Below are 26,000 nucleotides of genomic sequence, written 5' to 3' on the forward strand. Positions count from 1 at the left end.
CATTCATTCATTCATTCTGAGAACAGGGCATGGTCTTGAACATCCGCCAGCTGGTCAGTTGGTCAGCCAGTGGATGAGCAGGGCCCAGCTTCCCAACTGTGGTCAGTCCAGTTAGTCAGTGAGTGAGTGAGCAGGGATGCCATCTCCCCTGCCTCAGGCCCAGCCTTCCATTATTTCATAAATCATAAATCGGTTCTTAGTCGGAGAGCCTGGGCCTGGCTTTTGTTCTGTAAGTCACTCAGGCAGCAAGTCCAGCCTTCACAGCTTTCTGTCAGTCAGGGCGTGGGCCTGGCCTTCAGCTGTACCGCCCGCCCCTGAGACTGCCCAGCTGGGCCTGGACTAACTGTGGGCCAAGCGATGAGCGGCTGAGGCCTGGACTGCTGGGTGAGGGGCCCTGAGAGTCGATGAACCTCAGGCCTCTGTGGTTCTCCAGCAGCTACACCCAGCCGCCATGCAAGGGGTTTCCTCTTAGCTGCTGCGCCTCTCTGGGCGGGCTGTGTGGGGGGCACCACTCTGCCCGTGACCCAGCTTCTGCCCTGTCTCTGTCCTCTCTCAGAACCTGGGCCTGCCTGAAAGCCGGGCTGCCCTTTATTGGCATCCTGCTGGGTGCCATTCTCTGGAAGGTGGCACCGAACAGGGGTCCTTTGAATCCCAGCTCCCACTGAATGAGCGGCCATGTGGGGCCGCTGTCTCTCCTGGCTCCCACTTCTCACTTGGACAGTGATCACAGCCTTGTGTTGCCACTGTGAGGACAGTCTAGTGCGTCCTGTTCTCTGCTCACCCCAGTAGACCCTTAAACCCTGAAATGTGGACACGACTCTCCCCATTTTCCAGAAGGTAAAACTGAGGCCAGGCGAGGTCATCTGGAGGTTCTTTGCATGCTCAGCCTGCAGACCGGAAATGTCCCCTGCCGCCCCTCCCCCTACAGCCACAGGTGGTAGCTCTAGAGGTGGGAAGACCTCCCTTCCACAGCCTCTTCCTTACTCCGCCCAGGATACCCACAGGGTGGGCAGAGCCCAGGACATGTGCCCAGGAGGCCCAGGTGCCTGCTGTACCTCAACTACACACTATGATGTTGGCCAAGCCCTGGCTTGCTCTGGGCCTCGACATCCCTTTCTGTAAAATGGGGGTACCGGAGGGTGTACAGGTGCCAGGAGGGCCCTGTGAGCCTGTGCCCAGCTCTTTCTTCCCTCCCTGTAAGGTCTGGGGGAAAGGAACTATGCAGGCTGATGTCCCACAAGTGTGCGCGCATGTGTGCACACACATGCACACACACATACACATATGCACACATGCGCGCGCGCGCGTGCACACACACACACTCACATGCACACACATGCAACACACACATGCAACACACACATGCAACAACACACACACACACACACACACACACACACACACACGCCCTTATCCCTCTTCCACAGACAGACACAGGCTTGTAGGTACAGGCACATTCTTATCCACTCTTACCCACACGCACACCACCCACACCACCACACAGAGAGCCCTCACCCTTCCAGCTGCACACACTGTCCCCTGAACACCCCCAACCCTGCTCACGGGTCTCCCTGGAACACGAGGGCAGCTGTGAGGGGGCGTGGCCTGGCGCCGCCCCCCTCCTGGGCCAGCCCCCTTCCACGCCCCCTCCGTGGAGGCACCCAGCTCTGGGGACCAGGCTGCAGCTTCCCCCAGAGGTGGTGGTGGCTGCTCACAGGGCCGTCCAGCCGTCTGGCTGTGAGCCCTGGCTTCTGAAAGATTCATGCCACCCTGAACTTGACTCTGGGGGCGGTGAAAGTGGTGGGGAGGGAGGAGCCACCCGTCCTCTCCCGGGAAGAGGTGGAAGCACAGGCCGGCCGCCGCACAGCCTGCTCCAGGATGGACTATTACTACTGCCCCAGCCTGCTGAAGCTGCTGCAGTACCTGTGGGTGAGTGTGGGCGCGGGCGTCTTCGGCTCTGCCGCTCTGCCGCTCTGCCGCCGCCGTCTGTGCCTTTCGCCTGGCGAACAGCGACTGTGGGCGGAGGAGCATGGGCGAGGTGGCCAGCTTGGCTGGGAGAGCAGGCTAGGAGGGACAGCCTGTGGTCCTGAGCCGGGACTGTAGCCTGCACAGGGGATTCTCCTCTCCTGGGCAAGCAACAAAACCAGAGCTCGTGGGTCCTTGGGAAAGCAGGCTTCTCTGGGGCTCCTGGGCTCCTCGCTGCTTGCTGCCTTCCACAGCTATGTTTTCCTCTCCCCCAAACTTGACAGAAGTGAAGCGGGAAGGTGGGGTACACTCAGAGTGGCGTGGGAACCTCAGTTGGGGTGCCCGCCTGGAAGGGTTCTGTGGAGTGTTTCCAAACCTTGCTTTGACTGAGACAGATGTGTGACCTGGACAGCTTGCTTGCCCGCTCTCTCTTCCTTGGTGTGGGACTAAGGAGACATCGAGACCGCGCTTATGTGACACTTTCAGGGCTCTGTGAACAGAAAAACTTACCAGGGAATTGTCCCAGTGTTTCAGGGTTTTCTAGAACTTTTGCTACTGCGGTCAGGATGCCCGGAAAGGAAAGTTTGGGGAAATGTTATTTTTTCCCTTCTGAATGTTTGCAAATACTTTAGATGCTTGCTACGCAGAATTTTCCTGAGCTTCTAAAACACAGCTTTAGGAAACTTCATCCTCCTCTGCCTCTCCCAGCATCGCACTCTCCCAGTATCATCACCCTCCAAAGCCCCGTGGAGCATCCAGAGAACAGAGACCTTCCCGGTCCCCTCAGATCATTAGGAAACAAGCTCTCTCATAATAAACCAAAGCATCATTTATTGGTTGATTTTCCTCACTTTTTATTACAAAAGTAAGATATAAATATGTTAGAATGTTCAGAGTGCCCCCCCCCCCAAGAACCTAGAGAAAAAGAGAGGGACTGTTGGCATCTGTGGTTTTTGGTTGGTTGTTTTTTTAGACAGAGTCTCATTCTGTGGCCCAGGTTGGCCTTTCTCAACTGTCTTCCTGCCTCAGCCTCCCAAACGATAGGGTTACAGGCATGTGCCACCAGGTCCTGCTTATTTATATTTTGAAGTCTGCAGCCCACAGGGTCCTGACAGCTTCCTGGTGCTAAGCTGTATGTTAGTGTGAGGATATTAATGTGGCTAAGATACAGTGCCCACTCCCCAGGGATGTGGGAGCGGATGCCAGGCACCTCGGCAGATAGCTGTGGACATGTGTTCATTCAATGCACCCGGCAGCAGTTTTGAGCCCAAGTTGGATACTGGGAACGCAGATTCACAGGGCCCTGGTCTGAGGAGCATTGGACTTAGGTCTATGTTGACATGGGGTGGACCATGGTACTATGGCACACAATGGTCTTTTGGGATGTGGGGTCCAACAAGGTCCGCCAAGAAAGCTAAGTCTGGAGGACCTAAGAACGGGCTAGGGGAGGGTGTTCTGAGCAGAAGGAACAGTGTGTGTTAAGATCAGAGTCTGTAGGCAAGGAAGTTTGAGAGTGCATGTCAGGTTCCCCAGCGGGGGCAGGCATTCACTCAGTTTGGCCAGTGTGAGACGGGTGGACAGAGCCTCAGCCCCTCACTGGGGTACACTCATTGTGACCATGACCCCTGCTCCTCTCCTGGACCAGAAGAAGGGGAGACAAGGCAGTCTAGGTCTTTTCTAGGTGTGGCATGGTGGAGCTCTACTCACTTGCTTCCTGTGGGCGACAGGGGCCTCACTGCTGGCTGCTGGCCATGAAAAGCACCGCACAGTATCTACGTTCTACCAAGTTACTAGACATGGGCCAGCACAGATGTCTGGGACCAGGGCTTAGGATCAGCCCTCTGCCTGCAGAGTGAAGCTGGATGATCTTAGTGTGGGCTCCGTGGGAAGCCTGGGAATGTAGAGACCACAGGCTGCTGCAGCTGTGGCTGCAGCTTCCTCATCTGCAGAGCAAGGGACACACCACCTTCCACACTTCCTCGTCACGATTCCTCCAGGCCCTCGCTTATTTCTGCAACCCAGGGCCACTCAATGACTAAGGACTTCCTGTTCTCAGGAAGCCACTGTCAGGTTCAAAGTGACCGTCTACCTAGATTTCAGCGGGGAGCTAAGCAGTGTGGGGTCTCCTCCTGCCTTCCGTTGGGACCCTAGGCTGTTGTCTGCCTGTGGACCCTTTGACTGAGGTCTCCCCATGTCTACACCCCGACTCATTCTCCTGGTCACCACCGTCCCTTCTTCATGCCTCTGTATTTGACTTTTTTCTCTTTTTCAGATTGTACCTATTAGTGAGATCGTGCCTTTTATCTAGTTCAGTGTCTTCTGGGTTCAACCACCATGTCCTAAGTGGCAAAGGATGTGTGGTATTCTTTCACGCGTGTGTGCGTGCATGTACAATGCAGCTGGGTAGCCTTTCTGTTCGTCTGCTTGGATTTCATCCCTGTCTTTGCTGTGATAACTCCTGCTGTCATCAGCGATGGGGTGGTTGTGGGTCCCTCTGTGGAGCGTGAATGTCATTTTCTTCACATACATGCCCAGCGTGGGGATGACTGCTCTGTTTTCAGCTCTCATGTTGTGCTGGAGCACGTCTGTGCTCTCAGAAGAGACAGCCGAGGAAACTCCTAGGTGCCCTTCTGGGTTTCCAAAAGCCCGCAGAGTCCCGGAAGTTAGGGGCTGCTCTCATAGAAGCCCCACATGGCCTCTCACTACCATCCTTGACTCCAGTTCTAGGGGATCCGATGCCCTCTTCTGGCCTCCTTGGGCACGGCACACATGTGGTGCACAGACACATGCCAGCAAAACACTCGTACACATAAAATAAATCAGTAGGAAGTAAGGAACAAGGCCTGGGAAGGTAGATCAGCTGGCTTGTCTAGCGTGTAGGTACCCTGGGTTCCATCCCCAGCACTGTACAAACCGGGCATGACACACTCCTGTGATCTCAGCACTCAGGAGGTGAGACAGGAGGATTAGGACTTCAAGGTCATCCTCAGGTACATGGTAGAGTTAGAGGCCAGCCTGGGCTACATGGCACAACTCCTTCTATCAAAAAAAAAAAAAGGGACAGACAGAAATCTGTATGAGCTCATTGCTGGGAAACCCCAGACAGAATTCTGAGTTCTGAGGGGCCGGTCTTGTCCTCCTGGGGATGCTTGACAGTCTGTCTGGAGATATTTTTGGTTGTCTTAACGGGGGTGGGGTGGGGACTGGTATGTTGTGGATAGAGGCCAAGGGTGCTGTTTGATGCCATAGAAGGCGGGGTGGCCTCCCGGAGCTCCCTTAGCACCGTCAAGAGTAGTCATGGCCAACAAATCCAGGGAGATAGGGGAGGGCTGATGGGGACCCCAGAGGAGGACCATGGGGAGGGCTGATGGGGACCCCAGAGGAGGACCATGGGGAGGGCTGATGGGCAGCTAAGGGGAGGACTGCTCCATTCAAGGCTCTGTTTCCCATGACGTCTTTCTCCAGTAGGATCCGATCTCAAAGCCCAGTCTATACTATGTATGTGGGACCTGAATCAGGGCCTCCACAATTGACCACTAACCAAGTCAGTCCTGGTTGCTCACACTTGTGTGTGCTCACTGACGTGGGGGTGAGGGTGGGGGGCAGCTGCTCACATCTTTAAAATGCTTGTCAGATTGATCTGGAGGTGTGGGCCTGTCATCCCTGACGCTCAGGAGACTGAGGCAGGAGGCTCAAAAGTTCAAGGCCCGCTGGGGCCACACTGTGAGTTCAAGGCCAGCCTTGGTAACTTGGTTTCTATCTCAAAAATAAAAAAGAGAGTTGGGGACTTAGCTCAGTGGAAGGATTCTTGCCCAGCACCCATGAGTCCCGGTTCCATCCCCAGTGGGTCAGCATGGCTTCTCATGGCTGTGTTCCCTTCTGTCAAGGGCCTTGATTAATTAACCAGTCCCTCCTACCCGAGCAGTAGTTTGTTCTCAGATGTTCCTGGTGCCCTTTGGCCTCAGCACGGGTCTCTCTCCTGAGCTATTCTCCATGTTGTTCGGTCCTCCTTAGGCCTGGGTCAAGGGTGGCTGCAGCAGATCTCTGCAAAAGGGCCACCTGTGGGCCTGACAGGCTTCCGGTAGCTGGTAGCTTCCTGTCTACAGCCTGGTCTTGCCCGCAGCTCTGGGGGTGAGCCCCCCCACCCCCACCTCCCGGGTCTGCCCTGCATCAGCTGGGAAGTGGGAGGAGATTGAGTTTCTGTTAGGTGTCATTAGTAACCCGAGCTGGTGGCTTCCTCTGCCGGGCCTGTTTGGAGTCACTTAATCTTGCTGATGAGATAGGCTAAGCAAACAGACCCTCCCGAGTCCAGGGGCCTGCCACTGAGCATCCAACTGGAAGCTGTCCCCAGTGCCATTCTATGGAGTCCTTACAAAGCCCCCTGGGGTGAACTGTGCTGGTCTTGTGGGTAGGTCACCCCATCCTCACGCTACCCCTGTGAGTAGATCTCAGCACCGCCTTCATTTTGCAGTAGAGAAACGGAAACTTGTGAGGTTTGGTATCTTCTTCAAGCCCTCCCCCTGCCCCGAGCTGGGACATGTCAGAGTCAGTGAAGCCAGTACCCCTTGTCCCATTTTAACTACCGGGTCTGAATGGAAACACTGAGGCCGCAGGGTTGAGGTGACTTGGCCTCCCATGGCAAAGTCTACACAAGGCTTAAGCTTTCAGGACGGTGTGGCACCAGGGATTCCCGGGGCTTTGGAAGGAGAATGCCCTTGTCTGCAATATGGCTCTAGCCCTTGCTGGCAGGGTGACATTAGGCAAGTCACAGGGCTGCTCTGAGCCTCTCTTTCCCTGTCTGTGGCTGGAGTTAGCCCTTGTAGGACTGGTTGGTATGATAAGGGGCTGGGCTCTAGGGGGCAGCCATGTCCAGATGTGCTTTGGAAGGGATGAGCTCACTCTCCTCTCCTGCCCCTCACTGTCCCTGACCTTTCCAGCCTGTGCTGAGGCCTGAGGATGGCTCCGTGGCTCTCTCTGCTTGCTCAGAGTGTAGTTGGGAAGCTGCAGACCCACAGAGCCCTTCCATAGTTCCTGCAGAGCCCCAAACAGTAGGAACACAGTGCCTGATAGGGAAACCGAGGCAGCCAGTGCCACTGGGCTGTGCCTGGCCCGGGGTCTCTGCCACACAGGCTGCTCCTAGCAGGGTTGTGTCTGGGGGCTTGCTGTCTGTGGAGGATGGGGCGGGGGGTGGGTGAGCTGCCCAGTTCCCACTGTGGTGGCCGAGCTTCGTCCGTCCACATTCCACTCCACCAGCAGAGGTGGTTTTTTGATGGAAAAAATGTCTAAATATGGCTGGCTTGGCTGCCTGCCTCTCAGGCATTCTTGCAGAGTGTTTGCTTGGCTGTACCCCTCTGCGGCCTATGGTCTCTCCCTGGTGACATCCTTATAACAGTCAGGAAAGGATGCACAAGACTGTCCTGCCCCCCAGGGCCTCCACAAGTGGCTCCCATCAATGCTCCCAGCAACCCTAAAGGTGGATATGTTGTTGTTGTTGTTATTATTATTCTTATTAGACAAGTGGGGAAACTGAGGCACTGGAGATCCAGTAACTCCCTAATATTCACAGCCAGTCAGAGGCAGAGCTGGGATTTGAATGGGGGAGTCCTGTTTGGTGACTGTGTGCACTTCTACCATTCAGGAAGGTCACGGTGCACAGCGGTGCTCAGTAGGTGTGGGTACCGTCCAAAGCTGCTGGGTTTCGATGGCCAAGGGCTGCCTGGCGCTCGATGGCTGCCCACCCTGGAAGCCGTTGTTGCTGCTGCAGTGGCTGTGGCTCTGATCGAGGTCTGGGTCTCACATTCAGCCTCTGAGCTCCCACTAAGGCCCTGGTTTGGCTTCGCTCACTGAAGTCTGTGGCTGAAATGGAAGAGCTGTCTGTTTCCAGCTGTGAACCTGGGCTGAGGTTTCGGCCACAGGACATGAGTCACGGGGGTTTCAGACTGGCTAGAGCTGTGGGAGACTGTCAGGGTCTTTAAGTCTGGGTCTCAGGCCTCTGCTCCTGGAGGGTTCACTTCCTAGTGGAGTGCAGGGCCTTGGCTGACATCTTCAGCTCTGGAAACCCAGTCTTGCCATCTGTAGAATGGGAGGAGCGCAGCAGCTTCCTCCTGGGGCATCCTGAGGAGCTGAGGAGGTGGAACAAACCCAGTCGGTAGTGGGTAAATGTTAGCGGTCCATGCTGGTACAAGACAGTGAAGGGGCTGTCAATCCCACTCATTCCTGGAGGCCACCCTGTCCTGTGCTGGGGGGTGGGGGCTCTGTCAGTGAGCGAGACGGTCCACCTCAGCCAGTGGGGAGTTGGGCCAACACACAGTGACCAAGACACAGAAGTCGAGGTAGTGTGTCAGGAGACAGGGTGTGCTGTGGAAAGGAAGGCAGGAGGTGCAGCAGGGGCTGACTGAGCAGGGCCTGGGAGCCCTGAGAAGGTACGAGGAGAAGACGGAGACAGGGCACGGCTGGGAGGAAGTGAAACCGTACAAATCGTCTGAGATCAGAGCCTGTTTAAAAAGAGAGAGTAGGGACTGGAGAGACGGCTCAATGGTTAAGAGCACTGGATGCTCTTCCAGAGGACCTGAGTTCAATTCCCAGCAACCACATGGTGGCTCACAACCATCTGTAGTGAGATCTGGCGCCCTCTTCTGGCCTGCAGGCATACATGCAGACAGAGCGCTGTATGTGTAATAAATAAATAAATTTTAAACAATAAAAAGAGAGTAATGCGGAGTGGGTAATGTTGAGGGGAGGGGTCAGCAGAGGCTAGTGAGGAGATGCTGGGCCTGAGGTCAGTGAGGACGTTGCCTTGACCGTGAGGTCACCGGAACCTCAGGGGAAAATACATTGAACTGGACTGTTAGTCCAGTTTGGGCTTTGAGGGATCTCTGGCTGCCATGTGAGCGAGAGGCCACGAGGAGCCCCCGTGATTCAGCAGCCTTGAAGTAAAAGCACTGGGCCCTGCTCTGGGGCTGTCCACTCCTCACGTCCTTCCCACGGTGTCCAGTCCTAGGAAGAGGCACCCAGAGTCCTGCAATCAGGGCAGGTCTGCCGGCTGCTGTAGCCCGGTTCAGCCATCCGTATCCCTCCCCGCTCTCCGCCACAGACTCACATCCACTTTGCCTGAATGATTGGCATGCTGGGGTTCAGCTCTTCCAGTGTTCCGGCCCCCCTGCTGTACCCCTAGCCCACATTCCAGACTCTGCCCCGACCAGGGCATGACCCTCTCCAGGGCATGACCCTCTCCAGGGCATGACCCTCTCCAGGGCATGACCCTCTCCAGGGCATGACCTTCTCTATGGCATGACCCTCTCTCCATGGCATGACCCTCTCCATGGCATGACCCTCTCCATGGCATGACCCTCTCTATGGCATGACCCTCTCTCCATGGCATGACCCTCTCCAGGGCATGACCTTCTCTATGGCACGACCCTCTCTATGGCATGACCCTCTCTCCATGGCATGACCCTCTCCATGGCACGACCCTCTCCATGGCACGACCCTCTCCATGGCATGACCCTCTCTCTCCAGGGCGTGACTCTCTCTCTCCAGGGCGTGACCCTCTCTCTCCAGGGCGTGACCTCTCCAGGGCGTGACCCTCTGCCTGTTGTCTCACCCTCACCACTTGTCACACAGAGTCCTTACCTTATGGAAACATGGAAACAGACCCTGGGGTGCTGATGGCCCCTCGAGCCTGGAAGGCCACCTCCTGGCCCTCAGTGGTTCGCCATGACATATGAAGGCTTGTGCTAATGTGCCGTGGGAGCTCTGCTCTCAGGTGAAATCTCCTGGCTGGAGCCCCTGCTGTCTCATTGCTGGGTTCCAGACATTCCAGGCTTACAGAAGTTCAAAGGACATGTCAGTCATGTGTCCATCCAAGATGGTCAGGTGGCCAGGATACTTCTGGGATGCTGGAGAAGGATTCAGTTGCTGTGTGACCCTGAGCATTTGCTTGCTCCCTCTGAGCCTGAAAGGATTGGACTAAATTCTCCTCAGAGCCTCTTCCTGTGCACACCCTCCAAGTTCCAGGGCTCCAGTAAAGGGGAGGGGAGCTGTGGGCGCAGTGATCTGGGTTCAAGTCCATGTCTCCCACCTCCTTGAAATCCCAAGCAAGTGGCACTGTGTCTTTCAGCCCTGTTTCTCACCTGCAGATGAGAAATCTCCTCTCACCATTGAGAGCAGCAGGGGGAAGGCTGGCACACAGTAGGTACTCAATAAAATCAGAGAGAGACGCTGCTGTCTTTACATCCCCTAAACTTCCAAGTCCGCGTAGCTGAATCGCTGCCGTTGCTCCTCTGGCTGAGTGATTCCCAGATTGGTCAGTAGAGGTCGCCCTGGTCCTAACAAGCTGCCGCCCTGGAATCAGGCGCTGGCTGCAGTGCCTTTCACAGGCTAGGGTCAGCTCTCCATAGTCCACACCTGAGCTCCCATAGACCTATTCTACAGACGAGGACGCAGAGCAATGCCTGGTCCTCGGGCAGCACCAGAGGCTGGCGTGTGAACTGGGTCTCTCTGTCTCTGTCTCTGTCTCTCTAGCAGTGTCTGTATTCAGTTCACACTTTGTGTTCAGCAAAGGCCAATGAGAATACGTGGGTGAAAAGTCACCTTTGGGGCTGGGGATGTGGCTCAGTTGGTGGAGTGCTTGCTTAGCATGCCCGAGGCCTGGGGTTCTGGTCCCACACTGCATAAACCAGGTGTGGTGGAGGCAGGAGAGTCAGAAGTTCAGGGTCACCTGTGGCTATATAGTTAGTTCTGGGCCGGCCCTGACCACCTTAGACCCCTTCTGAACATGGGGGGACCTCTCCGCTTGCTGTTAAATCTAGCAATACCAAGTGATGGTTGCTCATAGGGGCTGGCCAGTGTAGGTAGGGTGTGGTTGTGCTGTGTAAGCAGAACCATTTATATCAGGGACTTGGAGACTCGGGGAAGGGGGCACTGGTGTCTGTGGGGTCCCAGGACACACCCCTGGCTGACTTTGAGGTGTGGGGTGTAAGAGCTGGAGGCATTTTGCAAATGTTGGGGTGCTGCCAAGAGAAACCACACCGGTGCTAGGCTGGCAAAGCTGGCTTCTGACAGCAGCCGGGGAGGCTTGCTGTAGCCGATGGCCATTCTGCCCCATGTTGGCCTCTGGGGAGCAAAGGGGATTGTCACAGGGTCCCAAGCTGAGAGGGTCAATGATGGTCATGTCCAGGAGCAGGAGAGACCTTGGCTAGCAGGATGCTGGGGTCCTGCCCTGTTCCTGTGACCTTGTTCCACCTCTGCCTTCCCTGGCCCAGCGTCTCCTTTTCTGGGAGGCCATCTGCCCGCCATTCACTGGCCAAGCAGCTGGCTGACTGTGTGCCAGTATTGAGTGCCCACTCTGGGCTGGGCCCCTGCTAGGTTTCCAAGCCTGGACAGGAAAGAAGGGAGAGAGAGAGTAAGGGGAGAGGAGGACCATCATGCATGGGGGCAAAACAGTTCCGCCGGGGGTGGGGGGGGGAGTATGGAGGGTGTCTCTGGCGCCCAGAGACTACAGTTTAAATGTGTCAGAGGAAATATTTGGCTATCTCAGGAGCAGATGTGAAGGTGTCTTGATTTGAGTTACTTCAGTGAGTACTTTTTCCGGGGTGGGGGGCGATAGAGAAGGTTCCGGGTCCAGGGGTGCAGCTGCAGTGTGGAATCCGACAGGCAGTGTGGCAGGATCATGGTGACAGCAGTGGGCTATGCATTTCCAAATAGCTGGTAGAGGAATTTGAACTCTCTGCACAAAGAGATGATAAATCTCAAGTGGTAACATCCTCATTACCTGAGTGGGTCGCTGTGTGCATTGTGCATTCACGCCGATGGTCATGCTAGACTCCATAAATACACACAACACGTGGCGATCATGCTAAAAATAAGGATGTGCTAGATGGCTCAGCTGGGTGAAGGTGCTTGCTGCCAAACCTGAGGTCGGTCCCCGGAATGCACGTGGTGGGAGGAGAGGCTGAGTCCTGCAGTCTGGCCTCTAACATCCACATGCTCACAGATAGATAAAGGCAGAAAAGAAATTTAAAACAGAAACCTAAGAGATGTTCTACAGGTGGACGAACTCGGTGTTTTCCGTGGGTGTTTCCTCCAGAGCAGGGAGGCAGCCGTGTGTGCTGTAGGTTGCTGTTCTACAGCCGATGGCTTTGTTAACACAGGCAGGCGCCCCTGCCGTCGTCCTTATGTGCACTGATGGAGCTGTCACCTCTAGGAAACATCTTCATCCTCTTCCTCCCGGAAGAGTTGCTGGAGTATCACCCGATCAGAATCCCTAGCATGGAGAAACTTCGGCACAGGAGAGCCCCACCCTGTGGCGGTTCTGGGGCTCAAGTGAAGATCCGAGGTGTTGGGAGGCTTTTGTCCTTGGCCTGAGCCAGTGACCCAGTACTTGGAAGGTGGAGGCAGGAGGGTCAGTGAGACCGGAGGCCCCTGAACTACCTGAGCACCCACCCCCAGCCTAAGATACCTTGGGTTGGACTAGCCTCCCTTTAGCCTTACCACTGATTTTAAGGCTTTTCCAAAATTCAGTTCTGAGCTCTGCAACCAGGACGTCAGCATAGGGGCTTCATTTTGTCCTCTGAGCAGTCCTGGAGAGAGACACCACTGTCCTCTGCCCAGAGAGGTTAAGTCACCTCCAGAAGACCACCCAGCCCTCAGCAAAGGAGGGAGGTCTGACCCGGGCTGCCCAGCCTGGGAGCCTGCACTGTGCCCTGACTTGATCTCAATGCTCAAGGTGTCTTCTTAAGCTTCCGAATTCTGATGAATTCATCAGCATTTCCCCAAGGCTTCTCAGTTCTCACCCTGTTGAAGGTATAGACTGGGAGGGACCCAGATGAGGGGAAGAGGGCCAGCCCTCCACGCTGCCCTGGCTTGCAGGGCCCCAGGCACTGCTGGCCATCTTCCCAGAGGGGCCCGCTGGGGCTGTCCTCCCTGCCCCGCTGCCTGCCCAGGCTTGTGCGAGTCATCGGGCCCAGTGAGAGCGGCCTTTGTCCTCCAGGACAGGTGACCTAAGGCTCCTAGAGCAGAGCAGGAGTGGTGCCATGTGAACCTAGGTCATCCTGTGACCTGCACAGCAGACTGGGCGGCCTCATGGTAGAGCATCTGGAGAGGTTAGGAGGCCAATGATGCCAGGGTTCCTGGGTGCATGGAACTTTCTAGTGTGTGAGCCCTGTCTTCTGTCTTCTGCTTTCTTAGTCCTTCCTGGGTTCTGTAGGACCCAGGGACTTGTAGGGGTCCCGTCTGTGCCCAAAATCTTGTCCTGACAAGCCACTCCAAGATGTAGTGCTAACTAGACATTGTCACACTCACGGATTCTGGGGGCAGGGAGTGTAGCGGACACAGTGGGGACAGTTGCCCCTGGCTGGGGCTGGCTCAGCTGGGTGCCCCAGTGACTGAGAGCTGAATTTCTTCTGAAAACGTTGTCACTCGTGAGCTGGGTGTTTGTGCCCGTGGGCCTGGGCTGTGAGATCACTCTGCCCAGGGCTTCCATTCTGCTGGCCTTTGTGGATTCCAGTGGCCCCGAGGGAGGAGAACACAGGCCCACTTACTCAGCCCCTTGGGTAACGGGTACAAATCCTGCTTTTTCGTTTCTCTCCCCTCAGCCCAGGCGGGCGGCGACACCGAGAGACCAGCCTGGCAGCTGTCTGCTGCTGGGTACCTCCACACTGTTGGAGATGTGGGGGCTTCTTCCAATCCACCCCTGAGCTTGGCTGTCCCTGAATTCTTGAGGAGTCTCTTATCCCCATCCCCAGATGGGATCCTGGGTATCAAGTGGCTCCTTCATGGGCCCTTCGTCCCTGCCACGGTCAGGGCAGGGTGTGTGTCGCCTGCTTTCCCACCACCTGAGTCTCATGGCTTTGAATAACTGAGAGGTCCTTGCTGTTGTGGCAGAGGGACCAGGTGAGCATCCAGCCTCGTGGGTGAGCATGCATCTTATGAGTGAGCATGTCCTATGGGATTCAGCCCTGTGTGTGTGGAGCTCATTAACTGACTCCTCATGGCCCAGCACACAGTAGGGCCCAGTGAGGTGGTGACTACGCCCCAGCCCTGTGTGGTCACACAGCTGGGATCCAGGTGTCCACCAATTCACGAATGATCACATCTTTCCATCAGTAGTGGCTGCACCACAACTCTGTCCGCAGGGCTTGGCAGAGGGCGGGGTATACAGGAAGTGCTCAGTAACTGCTGATAGAGCTGGACGGAAGAATGGACAACTGGAAAGAATAAGTGATGAGGGCCCCTTGTTCATTTCGCTCTGTTTCCTAGCACGAGGGTCTGCACACAGTAGGTGCTTGTTCGTATTGAACCAATGTCAAAGTGAGTGTTTTGAGGTTGGGGATGTGTCTCATTGATTCGTTTACTGTTCATGAGCTGGGCTTGGTACACAAAGGTGCTCAATAAATGCACACTGAGCCGAGTGAGTGACTGAGGGAGCTGAATATATTCCTGGAGCTGGCCCGAATCCTGCTTTTGTTTCATTCCTTAGGTTCAGGCATACACACAGTGTCAGGCATACAAACGTGTTTAGCTCATATGTCCTGGGCCCGCCTGGCCCCTCCAGAGTCTGTCCATGCAGAATGGATGGAGAAGAAAGCCGGGTGGGGCAGGCCTCTGCTCTTTCCTGTTGTTCAGGTCCACACAGGTGGACAGGAAACCACACAGGCTGCTGGGAGCTGCTGCCCAGGCGAGCCTTGAATGACTGTGGCACCCTGCCAAGCCCCAGCACCGCCCTGCTATGGAGCAGCACCCCCAGGACCCCTCTCCCCAGACACATTAGTCGTTCTAAATTTAGAGCAGGCTGTACCAACCCACACCAGCCATCCAGCCACCCTGTCTCAGTGCCGAGGCCTGTTGACCCTGAGGCCCGACCCAGGCTTCCTCGGGAGCCCGGCTCCAAGTCTGCAGTTGGGACAAACCCTCTGACCCATGTCCACTTTCCTACCATAAAAGGGCATAAAGAGGTTCTTTCTCTTCAGGGTGGGGATCCTGTTCCCCAACACTGGCTGCATGTCTGGCTTCATCAGACCCCTCCTTCTGAGGGACCGCACCCGAGAGGCAGCTTCAGCAAACCTCGGCTGCCATCTTGCCGTTCATGATTATAGGCCGTTTCCCCCAGGGCAGAGTGAGGGGCAGGGTGCAGGCTGGGACTCCAGGTGCAGAGTGTGGGATGGGTTTCACGTCGGGTGCTGGTCCACATGCCGAGGCCACCTTTAGAGAGAGAGGGGGTGTACCTCCCACCTGAGGACTGGGGAAGGGGGCCTGTGAGCCAGGAAGCCAAGCTCATCACCCAGGGACCTGGCTACCCAGCACAGGCCAGGGGTGGTGGCCCCTGAGGCTTGCTGGCTATCAGTCTAGCCAATCAGTCTCAGAAGAGAAGATAGGGAGCGATAGAGGGCACCTGATTGTCAACTCCAACCTCCACATGCTTGTATACACGCACGCACGCACGCGCGCGATGGATATGGCCATCTTGCTGTTCCCTGAAGCATTTTCTGAAGGGCTTGTGGGTACCAAGCTTTAAGGTGGGGTTCCTGGATACCTGCTCACCTGTTCACATATGGGTACTTGGTCTCCTTTTATGGGTGTTCTGTTTTTTGTTTGTTTGTTTGTTTGTTTTTGTTGTTGTTGTTTTTTGGGTTTTGGTTTTTTTTCCCCTACGGCTGGGATAAAATGCCTTGGCCAGAAGCAGCTTAGGGGAGAAAGGATTTGTTTTAGCTTATACTGTCATGGCCAGCCCATCGTCGAGGGACATAGACAGCTTTCCTCTTGCCTCCAGTCCCTGAACAGTACAGCATGGCACCTCCTTCCACAGAGTTCCTACTGCCTTGGGCTGGGGATGAACTGTGTGGAGAGGAGTTAGGGGTCATGGGAGCTGCGTAATTCTGTGACTCCTGGTCATTTCCTATCAGGAACCTGGTTCTCGGTGATCTCCAGGTTATTTCCTATCAGGAACCTGGTTCTCTGTGGTCTCCAGGTCATTTCCTATCAGGAACTGGTTCTCCGTGGTCTCCAGGTCATTTTCTATCAGGAACCTGGGTTCTCCGTGGTCTCCAGGTCATTTCCTATCAGGAACCTTGTTCTCTGTGACTCCAGGTAATTTCCTATCACGAACATTGTTCTCTGTGGTTTCCATGTAATTTCCTATCAGGAACATTGTTCTCTGTGGTTTCCATGTAATTTCCTATCAGGAACATCGTTCTCTGTGACTCCAGGTCATTTCCTATCAGGAACCTTGTTCTCTGTGGTCTCCAGGTCATTTCCTATCAGGAACATCGTTTCCTGTGGTCTCCAGGTCATTTTCTGTCAGGAACCTGGGCTCTTGGGGGCTGCAGGGGTCCTGGAAGGGAATGATATTTTAGTACATGGTGAGAACGGTCCTGGCCTTTCCTGAGTGCCCTTGCTGGTGGTCCTGAGTCTTTACTGCTATTGTTTGTTTTTGCTCTTTTGTGGGGCCCACCACCCAGCTCCCTAATAAATCACACAGAGGTTTATTCTTAATTATAAATGCTCAGCCTTAGCTTGGCTTGTTGCTTGCCTATTTTCCTTAACTTTAAATTATCCTGTCTACCTTTTGCCTCCGGGCTTTTCCCTTTCTCTTATTTCTGTAAATCTTACTCTTAATCCGTGGCTTGCTGTGTAGCTGGGTGGCTGGCCCCTGATGTCCTTCCCTCCTTCTCTGGCTCCTTCTCCTTCCTCCCAGATTTCTCCTCCTATTTATTCTCTCTGCCTCCCAGCCCCGCCTATCCTTTCTCCTGCCTTGCTATTGGCTGTTCAGCTCTTTATTAGACCAATCAGGTGTTTTAGACAGGCACAGTAACAAAGCTTCACAGAGTTAAACAAATGCAACATAAACAAAAGTAACACCCCTTACAACAATATTCTACAACACTTAACCACCTTCAGACTGGGGTGAGGACACCCCGTGCGGTCCTGTAACCAAGTGAGGTCCCTTCTGTATGCCTGTTGCCAGGAAATGGTATGAACATGTCCTTCCAGAGTTTCTGTGCTTAAAGTCAGAGGGAGACAAATTGTACTTGAAGATTTCAGTTGCCATGGCTACTGGGACACAGCGAGCCATATTCTCAGCCTTAGACCCTCAGCTGACGTGTCTTGGTGCCAGGATGTGGCATCTAGATACCTTTCTGAATAGGGGTTTGAGAAGAGATGCTGGCCACCAGTCCCAGGGACTGCAGCTGACTGAAGGGTGTCCCTGGCTGCCCCTGTCACTGTCCAGTGGATACTGCGCCACCCCATCCCCCTCATCTGTTCGTTTGCTCAAGCAATTTTTAAATTAAATTTTACTGATTTATTTACTTTGTGTGTACGGGTCTGCCCCATGGTGTGCACGTGGAGGTCAAGAGAGAAGTTGTAGGAATCCGTGTCAGTTCCCTCGCCCTACCCTGTGGGTCCCAGGGGTTGAACTCAGGTCATCGGGCTTGGCAGCAGATGCCTTTACCCTGTGAGCCATCTTGCCAGTCCTCTACTAACTTTAGTGGCAAGGGTGACCCAGGCTCTCCCCTCCCCAGTGTGGGTTCTGGAGGTATAGACAGATCCCACGCTGTCCCTGGGCTGGTCGGAGTGTGAAGATGGCAGAACAGGGCGGAGGGAGGCTGCGTGGCTGGAAAGGCTTCTCAGAGGCAGAGAGCTGACTTGCGCCTGTGGGGGTCCAGGAGGAAGGTTTCAGGCATGTCCAAGTCCTGGGGTGGGAACAGCTCAGGGAGGCTGAGGCCTGGTGGTCCATATGGCCAGCCTAGAGGTGAGCGTGGGAGGAAGCAGTCGGGGTTTTGGGGAAAGTGCAGAGTGTCTGATTGTATCCTGGGTGTGGCCAGTCTAGGGTCTCAGTAGAGACTGTGTGGTGGGATACACTAGTATCAAGCTCATGGGGGAGGGATGGAATGGGGAGACTGGAAACCTGAGAATTGGTGTCCGTTGCTTGCATGGGTGGGTAGCCAGGTTCAGATCGTGATGGGAGGTTTTGGGGAGGAGGAACCGGGGAGGATGCTACACTTTTGCCCAGACAGAGCTGGTGTCACCCCCACCACAACACACACACACAGGAACAGCAGAGCTGGGGAGAGAGGAAGGGTGGCCAGGCCAGAACTTGGCTCAGGGTAAATGGGACTGGGGTCCCACTAATCTCTCACTGGTGGGTGAGCTTGGCTAATCGGGCTGGGTGACAGAGGAAGATGAGGCTTGCAGGGGACATAGGGACCGCTGGGAGATGATCCTCTAGTGGTGTCTGAGAGGGAGGGAGGGGTAGAACTCCCGTGTCCCCACTTGGGAGGAGCCAGTGGGCTCCAGAGCTGGGGTCAAGGGTCATCGGCAGAATGTGCTGCAGATTAACGGAAGGCAAATTTTGTAGCTTCAGGAGTAGCTTGGGCCTGGGTAGGTCCAGCTGTGGCGTCTGTGGCCAGTTGTAAGTGGTAACATTCACCGCATGCTGACTGCAAGCCAAGCCTTCCCCAGGCCTCACCAGAACTCTGAAATCGATGGCTGTTTCGGTTTTCCCCCCATTCTCAGATTCATTGGGCCAAAGTCCTTCCCAGCCCTGCTGCCATTTTGTCAGAGGTTAAACATTAAATAACCTCATAACTCTCAGCCAAACAATGAGGGTGCTGCCGGTAACTTACCTGGTGAGAACATGGATAGGTGCATAGGGGCGCTGTTGGCCAGAGAGGGCCTGTGAACTAAGAATGAGTTTTACATCTTTAAAAGGTTGGGGAAAAGCTACATGTGACTTGCAAAGCCAAAAATAGTCGCCATCTGGCATTCTCCAGAGATAATCTTAAGTCCCCGTGCCGTCAGTGGATCAACCTGTGATCTTCCTAGCTTCCTGTTTCCCCACAACAGAATGGACCCAAAACAGTGGCCAAGGTTCCAGCCATCACAGGAAGACCTGGTGCACCTTGAGGCTTTTCCCCATTACCTGCCCATCAGGCTGCTCAGGTGCCCCAGGCCAGGATCTGGGAGCCAGGGGGTTATGGCAGGTTAACCCTCACAAAAAGATTGCGAGAAAGCTGTGCTTTGGGAATCCCAGGACTGAGTGCAGAGGGTGGCAGGGTGGCCTTCTGGGTGGCAGGGGTGGGGTGTGGCGTTTTGCTACAAACAGATCCAATCCCTCTCTCCCTTCCTCACTCCAGGCTTCATGTGTGTGTTTAGTCCACAAACATGGCGCACATCCCACCTGCTAAGCCTCCCTTAGTGAGACAGGATAGGGCAAGTGAAGCCATATCCTGGGGTGGCCAAGCCTGAGGGTAGGTGCACTGAGCAGGTGGGTCTGGGCTCCTGTGTCATGGGTTAGGGAATCTCAGATTCAGGAGCAAGATGCTTGCAGGCCTGTGGGGTGCTGCAGCAGATTGGGGGTACTGGGGGGTCCCACAGTGGGGGAAATGACAGGTCGCTTCGCCCTGAGGTATGGGGGGAGCCTGTGGAAGGGCTTGTAGTTTGCCTGCTAGGATTCGACTGGAATGTAATAGAGAGTGTGTGTGTGTGTGTGTGTGTGTGTGTGTTTGTGTGTGTATGTGTGTGTGTTAGGGCCCAGTGTAGAGTTATGGAACTCGTGTGTATGTGTGTGTGTGTGTGTGTGTGTGTGTGTGTGTGTCTGTCTGTGTCTGTGTGTGTTAGGCCCCAGCATGGCGTTCTGGAACTTGTGTGTGTGTTTGTGTGTGTATGTGTGTGTGTGTGTGTGTGTGTGTGTGTGTGTGTTAGGGCCCAGCGTGGTGTTCTGGAACTCGTGTGTGTCTCTGTGTGTGTGTGTGTGTGTGTGTGTGTGTGTGTGTGTGTGTGTGTGTGTGTGTGTGTGTGTGTGTGTGTGTGTGTGTGTGTGTTGGGGAGGGGGTGGCTCAGAGGAGTGGAGCTCTGGAGAAACCTGACACAAGAGTACTTCCTCCAGCAGCTGTGAGGAGGCATGGACTTTCCTGCTGCCTATGAGGCGATGAGGAGAGGGGCAGAGCCAGGGGAGCCATGATAAAGTAATGGGGGTTGGGTGCGGGACATCGGAGTGGCCATCACCTCCTTGTCAGTTGAGCCGTGACTACTAAGAGGGTGGGCAGAGCATGGGTCTCACACTCAGATTGGCCACCAAGTGAGCATCCTCCAGCCTCCACTCCCTGCCTGATTCTTCATCTGTGTGGCACACACATGTGTTTTCCTCACATAAGGTGAGAGGGTCATTTTTATTCTCCTTACCAAACACAGCGAGCAGAGATGGCAAGCCATTTGTCCCAGGCCACACAGCAAAGACCCAGAGAGGACAGTGGTAGCTCTGGGAGCCAGGTGGGCCATTCACGTTTGAGGATCTCTTGAGGCAGAGCCAAGTCTGTGCAGAACCAGTAACCAGATGATGGGGTGGAGGTGGAGGTGCCCTGGGGTCCAGCCGTTCCTCTTTGCATTGCAGGATGAGGGTCCTGCGGCTGCAGGCACCCACCATTGTGGGAACCCATTTTCAGATTCTTTGTGGCTTTACCCAGCAGGTCCGCATAGAGGATGATTAGGACCACGGGTCTGAGTGCAGGTGTCTGAGATGGTCTGCACTTGGCTGTGCTGGGGAGGAAGTCTTTTGCTCCCTTGGCGTCTCTATAAATACCCTGATGCAGAGACAGTCAGGGCCTGTTGGAAAAGGTTCCAGGCCCTCTCGAGGCTATCCTTTATTTTCTATCTGTTTATCTCTGCACTATAAATCCTTCTATCTAATATTTCCTGCTGCTTGCACTCAAGAAAACTCTGGGGAACTGTGGGGTTCGTGGGTGAACGTGCCGCGCACCATCAGCTGGCATGGCTCCCTCACTATTTCTTCCTTCCACTGGGCACCCTCTCTTTACTCCCTGACGCTGTGCCGTGATTTCTCATAACTTGGGCAGAAAACAGTACAGGGCAGGGAAGAGGTGCTCCCCGCCCAAGGGGAGCACAGTGTCCTTCTTGAACCTCATTCATCAGCATCAGCCACCAGCAATTGAAAGACTCACCAGCTGCCAGCGCCTTGCTCTGGAGTGGTGAGCTGTGACCTCTCTTTCGCTGTAATTCTCCCAGCCTCAGGTGTTGTGTTAGAGCGAAGCAGACAGGCAAACCTGTCAGGAAGGCTGGTGAGAACCAGGGCTGGTCACACCCACCGCATGGACCTGCTGTCCCAGCTCCAATGGTCTCTGCTCCTAGCAGTGGGTTCTGCACCCAGCATCACCCCAGCTGCATCCACCAGTCAAGCTCCTTCTAACCCCTATTACCTTCACTGTGACCCTAAGATCTTGGGGAGCTACTCTGGGGCTGCTCAGCTAAGTGTGGCAAACTCACACCTCAGAGATCAATACCCTTCCCAGGGGCCAGGCATCTCCTCCAGTCCTGCCTCTGGTTCCTTCTTCATTCATTGATCCAAAATCCTGAAATCCAGTTGTGGGTGCAAAGAAGTCTAGTGGGCAGCTCGCTCGAGGACAGGTACCGCTTGCGGGCAGATGGGGTGCGTTTGAAGCCCCCCTCTGTGCTGGGTCCTGTCTCCTGACTCTCCGGTGAGGGGCCACTCCTCCTCACAACAGGGCCATATCCCAGCACTCCACAGTGGGGAAAATGCCGCTTCCCACCCGAGCTGGATAGCGCATGACGCCTCCGCTTGTTTCTCAAAAGCCCTCCTTTCTGAGTGATCCCCTCCCTCGGCCAAGTTAACTAATAGCGTGCCCTGAAATGACGGCTGGATAACGTGGATAAATGAACACAAGGAAATGGCCACGTGCTCAGCGTGGTTATAAATAACCTGGGTGGACTGGAAGGTGGAGGCCAAGATGCTGTAGTTTCCTCCTTATCAGAATCCTTTCCCTGTTGCTATGGAAACTGGCTTAGGGATGCTGGGAGTTCTGTGAGTCAGTCCAGGCCTCAGTCATGCATGTTTACATGGTGGGCGTGGGGGAGTGTCTGCAAGGGTTCTGGGTGAGCCAGATGCAGCCCAACTGCATCAACCTGGGGTCTCAGCAACTAGCCGGTAAACCGAGTCATGGCCTAGCATGCTCAGTGGTTTGCGGGAGGCTTCTCAGAGGAAGGGATGTCTAGACTGCACATCCTGGTCTTGGACCAGGAGTGAAAGGGGTGGAAGGGTGTTCTAGCCAGAGGGGACAGCATGGTGGACATGTGGAGGAAAAAGGGTGTGGACGGTGTGGCGTGTTCCAGGATGGAGGCTTGTCCAGTGTGTCCAGAGCAAGTAGGAGATGAGTGGGTGAGAGCAAGTCACAGGTTATCAGACTCTGGGCCACAGGCATCTGCTGTGTGGAACCAGTCACCCAGTGGATTTCCCATGGGGCCCAGGACAGCCCTGCATATGTGGCCTGGAAGAGCTGTGCCCATGGGCTGGCCTCTGAGATGGTGTCTCGGGTCTCAGGAGGTGTTTGAACAAGATGATGAGCTAAGACTAGGGTAGTGACAATCTCTTGGGGACCGCCCCTTCCTCCCCACCCCCAACACCTCTGGGAGGGCTTACCCTGAGCTGGACCAAACCCTCTGGGTTTGCCCCACCACCTTAGGTCTCATGTAGCCCAGGCTGGCCTCAACCTGTCCGTATAGCCAAGGATGACTCTGAAGTCTTGATCCTCTTGCTTCTACCCACTAAGTCCCAGACCCTCCCCTCCATTGCTGGTTTATATGGTGCTGCTGCGTTGATTGGCAAGTCCCTTCCTGACCTCTCCTGAGGGAACAGAGCCTCGGAGGAGGACCCCGAGCTACGGGTCAGACCTAGAGCCACAAAGCTCCATCCAAGGGGAAGGATACTGGATTTTCTCAGGCTTCATGATCCTTCCATGTTTTTGTTTGTTTGTTTGGTTGGTTGGTTATTTTGGTTTTTTGTTTGTTTGTTTGTTTTGAGCTGAGGATTGAACCCAGGGCCTTGCGCTTGCTAGGCAAGCACTCTACTGCTGAGCTAAATCCCCAACCCCTGACCCTTCCACTTTGTGTGGACCTGAGGATTCCTCTCCAGGCTGTTAGCTGGAAGTGGGTGGGGTGGGCATTGTGATCATTAGCAGCTCCTGGCTTCCCAGGGAGCGCTAGGAACTCAGAGTCACAACTAGAGTGGTGACTGCAGTCATGAAAAGGACTTGGGGACAGATGGGGCCCTTTGCTGGGGTCTGATTCGTGTGTGACTTCTGACTTCCACCCTGAAAGGGAAAGGGGCAGTGAAGGTGTTGGAGCCAGAGGGGCCTGGAATCAAGTCCCACATCCTGGCCCTGGAGCTCTCTCCTCAACTTACCGCCCTGCTGTGTGAAGCCAGGGTGGCTGTGAAGGACTCACCCTTGCCCACTGGTGAAGTGAGGTGAGAGGTGTGGGCAGCTCCCAGATTGTGAACACCTTTGGGTAATGGTTTTATTATCACTTTCTTATCAGCTGCCTAATAGTCCACTTCCTTAGCCTAGATGGAATGTGAAGAGAGGCAGATAAGTGAGACCTCCTGGGTAGAGTGGGAAAGCCTCAGGCTGTGAGGAAGTCTAGGGGGGATTAGAGAAGGCAGCCTCAACTAAAGTGTGGCAACCTCCCAGTGTCAAGACTGAAATATGGCCACACTTCCCAGCCGGTTCCCATTATTCATCCCTCGGAACCCCTCCCAGATATCCCGCCTCCTCATTGTAACCTTTCCCCTTTGCTCAGCAGCTTCTCGGTTAGGTTCATCATCTCTGTCCATCCCCTGGTTGTGCATCGGCCCCTGGCTCTTGGGTCACAGACACACCGGATGTTCCTTTTGGAGTTTTCTCCCACTAAACCAGGAAATCTTGAGAGTATATGCTTGAGCCAGATTTGGGGAAGTGTGGTGGTGCCAGGCTTGAGGTGCCTGTGGGGTCCCCATCCTCCTTGACTACTTTAGATCCAGAGAGGCAGCTGAACTGTGCAGGGACCAACCACAGCTCGGTTCCATGTCAGACTGATGTATGTGGAGTAACTATTCAGGGAGTGTTGGTTGAGTGAATGAATGAATGAATGAATGAATGAATGACAGAGTCTTCCCTTCTGAGACCTGAGGACTGTCTGTCTCACCTTTCACTGTGGTTGACATCCTCAGTTCCTCCTGGGTCCCCACAGCTCCCCTGTTTTGCAGATTCCTTGTGCAAGGGAGGTTTGCATTCAGGATGCCTGTGGCGTCCCCAGAGTTTCCTGGAGAGAACAGCATTTACAGAAACAGCCCTCTGGGGGCACTGCCTGTGCTGCCCCAGATTCAGGAATGGCGCTTTTTATAGCCCCACTCCCAGAGCACGTGGTACCACTGGAAGCCAGAGTGAGCAGCAGGCATCTGGCTCCCCGCTCTTTCCTGCTCCTGTCTCTCCGAAGGAGGCTGAATGCCGGGATCCACCGCGATCCCTGCGCTGTGCCGTTGACTCCACCACTTACAGTGGTGTGACACTGGGCTGGTCATGTCCCTGCCCCGTACCGTCCATCTGTAAAATGGGAGCCTGTTGTGTGGTTGGCAGGAGCAAATGAGGTGTGACATGGAGGCACTTCAGTGACTGTGAGGCAACATGGTGGTGTGTATGATGATGTCATGACTTAGCACTGTGAGGTCACATGGTATTGCATCACAGTAACACCATTACTCTGCCAGTGACACAATATGAAACATGGTACGGGACAGGGTGCCCTGGTGTTTGGCCATAGCTGGTGCTCAGGGGACAGTGTGGATGGTGGCAGAGAGCTCTTGGCCTGGGCTCCATATGCAGAAACAGGTGAAGACTTCTGAGCTGGGGACTAACTCTCAGGGGAAGCGTACAGGAGGCCTGGAGATGTAACCATCTTGTTAAATAAGAAACACGGAGCCAATTGCCATAGGCTGGCGCAGGGACAGAGTTGAGGACATAGAGGTGTCCACTAAGACCTGCCCCCAGCACGGCTCATGGCTGGCTTAGACCATTTGCAGACAGGGAGCCTGGGTTTTGAGTTCTCTGCTAGCTGGTCATTGGGGTGAGCCCCTACGCATAGCTCTGAGTCAGACAGTGTTTTAGGGTTGGCATAACCAGAATGGGCATTGGCAGAAGGCCACATGTGCCCTCTAGAAGTAGAGACAGGAAGGAGTCAACCAGCCACATCCATGGCAAGTGTGCGCTTGGTGGCTTCCTCTGCAAAAGCAATCAGAGTTTAGTTATTGCTGTTATAACAAACTGACTAAAACCAGTAGCAGATCGTGACTTGATGTAGCTAATCCAGTGCGGAGGGGACAGGGTAAGACCAGTGAGGTCAGGAAACAACAAAACAACCGGTAGTCAAGATACATAATATTTTGAATGAATATTTAATATTTTTTATTTATATTATAATAATAAGTATTTTTTAAAGATTTATTATGTATACAGTGTTCTGCCTGCAGGCCAGAAGAGGGTACCAGATCTCATTACAGATGGTTGTGAGCCACCATGTGGGTGCTGGGAATTGAACTCAGGACCTCTGAAAGAACAGCCAGTGCTCTTAACCTCTGAGCTATCTCTCCAGCCCCATAATAAACATTTTTTAAACATTAAAAAAAATCAAAGCGAAATCCTACAAAGAACAGAGAATCAATACTGGAAAAGGCAAGGTCAGTGTGATGGAGCTTTCCTCCACCCCTGGATGCAGACACCCTGGCAGCCCCAGCTTGTCCACCTCTCTTGGCTGAGCACCTGGCTTCTTGTTCCTACTCAGACACCTTATGACAGACTTATTTGTGGCATCCAGCCGCTGTGCATTCTTCCTTCCAAGGCAGATTCTCACCCGGGACGCCCTTCATGAACTGTGGGGTCAGCGGCCACAGTCTGTCCCCTCCTGCCTCCTGCATATCTCTGGTTACCTGGGGAGGTCTGTGAGACCCAAGACAGGGGTTTGCTGTAAATTCCTGATGGAGGCCAGGAGCTGTAACTGTGGGTGCAGCAGCCTTTAGGGGGATGGAGCCAAGCACAGATGGGGGTGAGACTACCCTCCTCCGGCATGTTTCCTTATCTACATGCTGCGGGGTGCAGGCTGGGGTGACATCTCGCCTGCTGGGCACACAGTTTCACCTCAGTCAGAGACCCTCCCTCTGCTGTGAGCCATCCTCTCTGTGTACCAGGTCCTGGCTT

The 26,000-nt window shown here is 54.6% G+C and overlaps 1 protein-coding gene across 3 annotated transcripts in view; it reads left to right on the plus strand.

Annotated features, from left to right (window-relative positions):
* Kiaa1671 (KIAA1671 ortholog) overlaps positions 1-26,000 on the plus strand; it is a 141,281-nt gene that overhangs the window by 61,121 nt on the left and 54,160 nt on the right. Inside the window, exon 1 of one of the 3 annotated variants that reach the window (XM_036172027.1) lies at positions 1,713-1,929. The exons of the other annotated variants lie outside the window; for them this stretch is intronic. Within the exon in view, the coding sequence (XP_036027920.1) occupies positions 1,879-1,929 (51 nt within the window). The 5' untranslated portion in view covers positions 1,713-1,878. Of the gene's footprint in view, positions 1-1,712; positions 1,930-26,000 lie in introns of those variants that run through there. 3 annotated transcript variants of the gene reach the window in all.

This window comes from Onychomys torridus, chromosome 22 (assembly GCF_903995425.1).
Source record: "Onychomys torridus chromosome 22, mOncTor1.1, whole genome shotgun sequence".
NCBI lineage: Eukaryota > Metazoa > Chordata > Mammalia > Rodentia > Cricetidae > Onychomys > Onychomys torridus.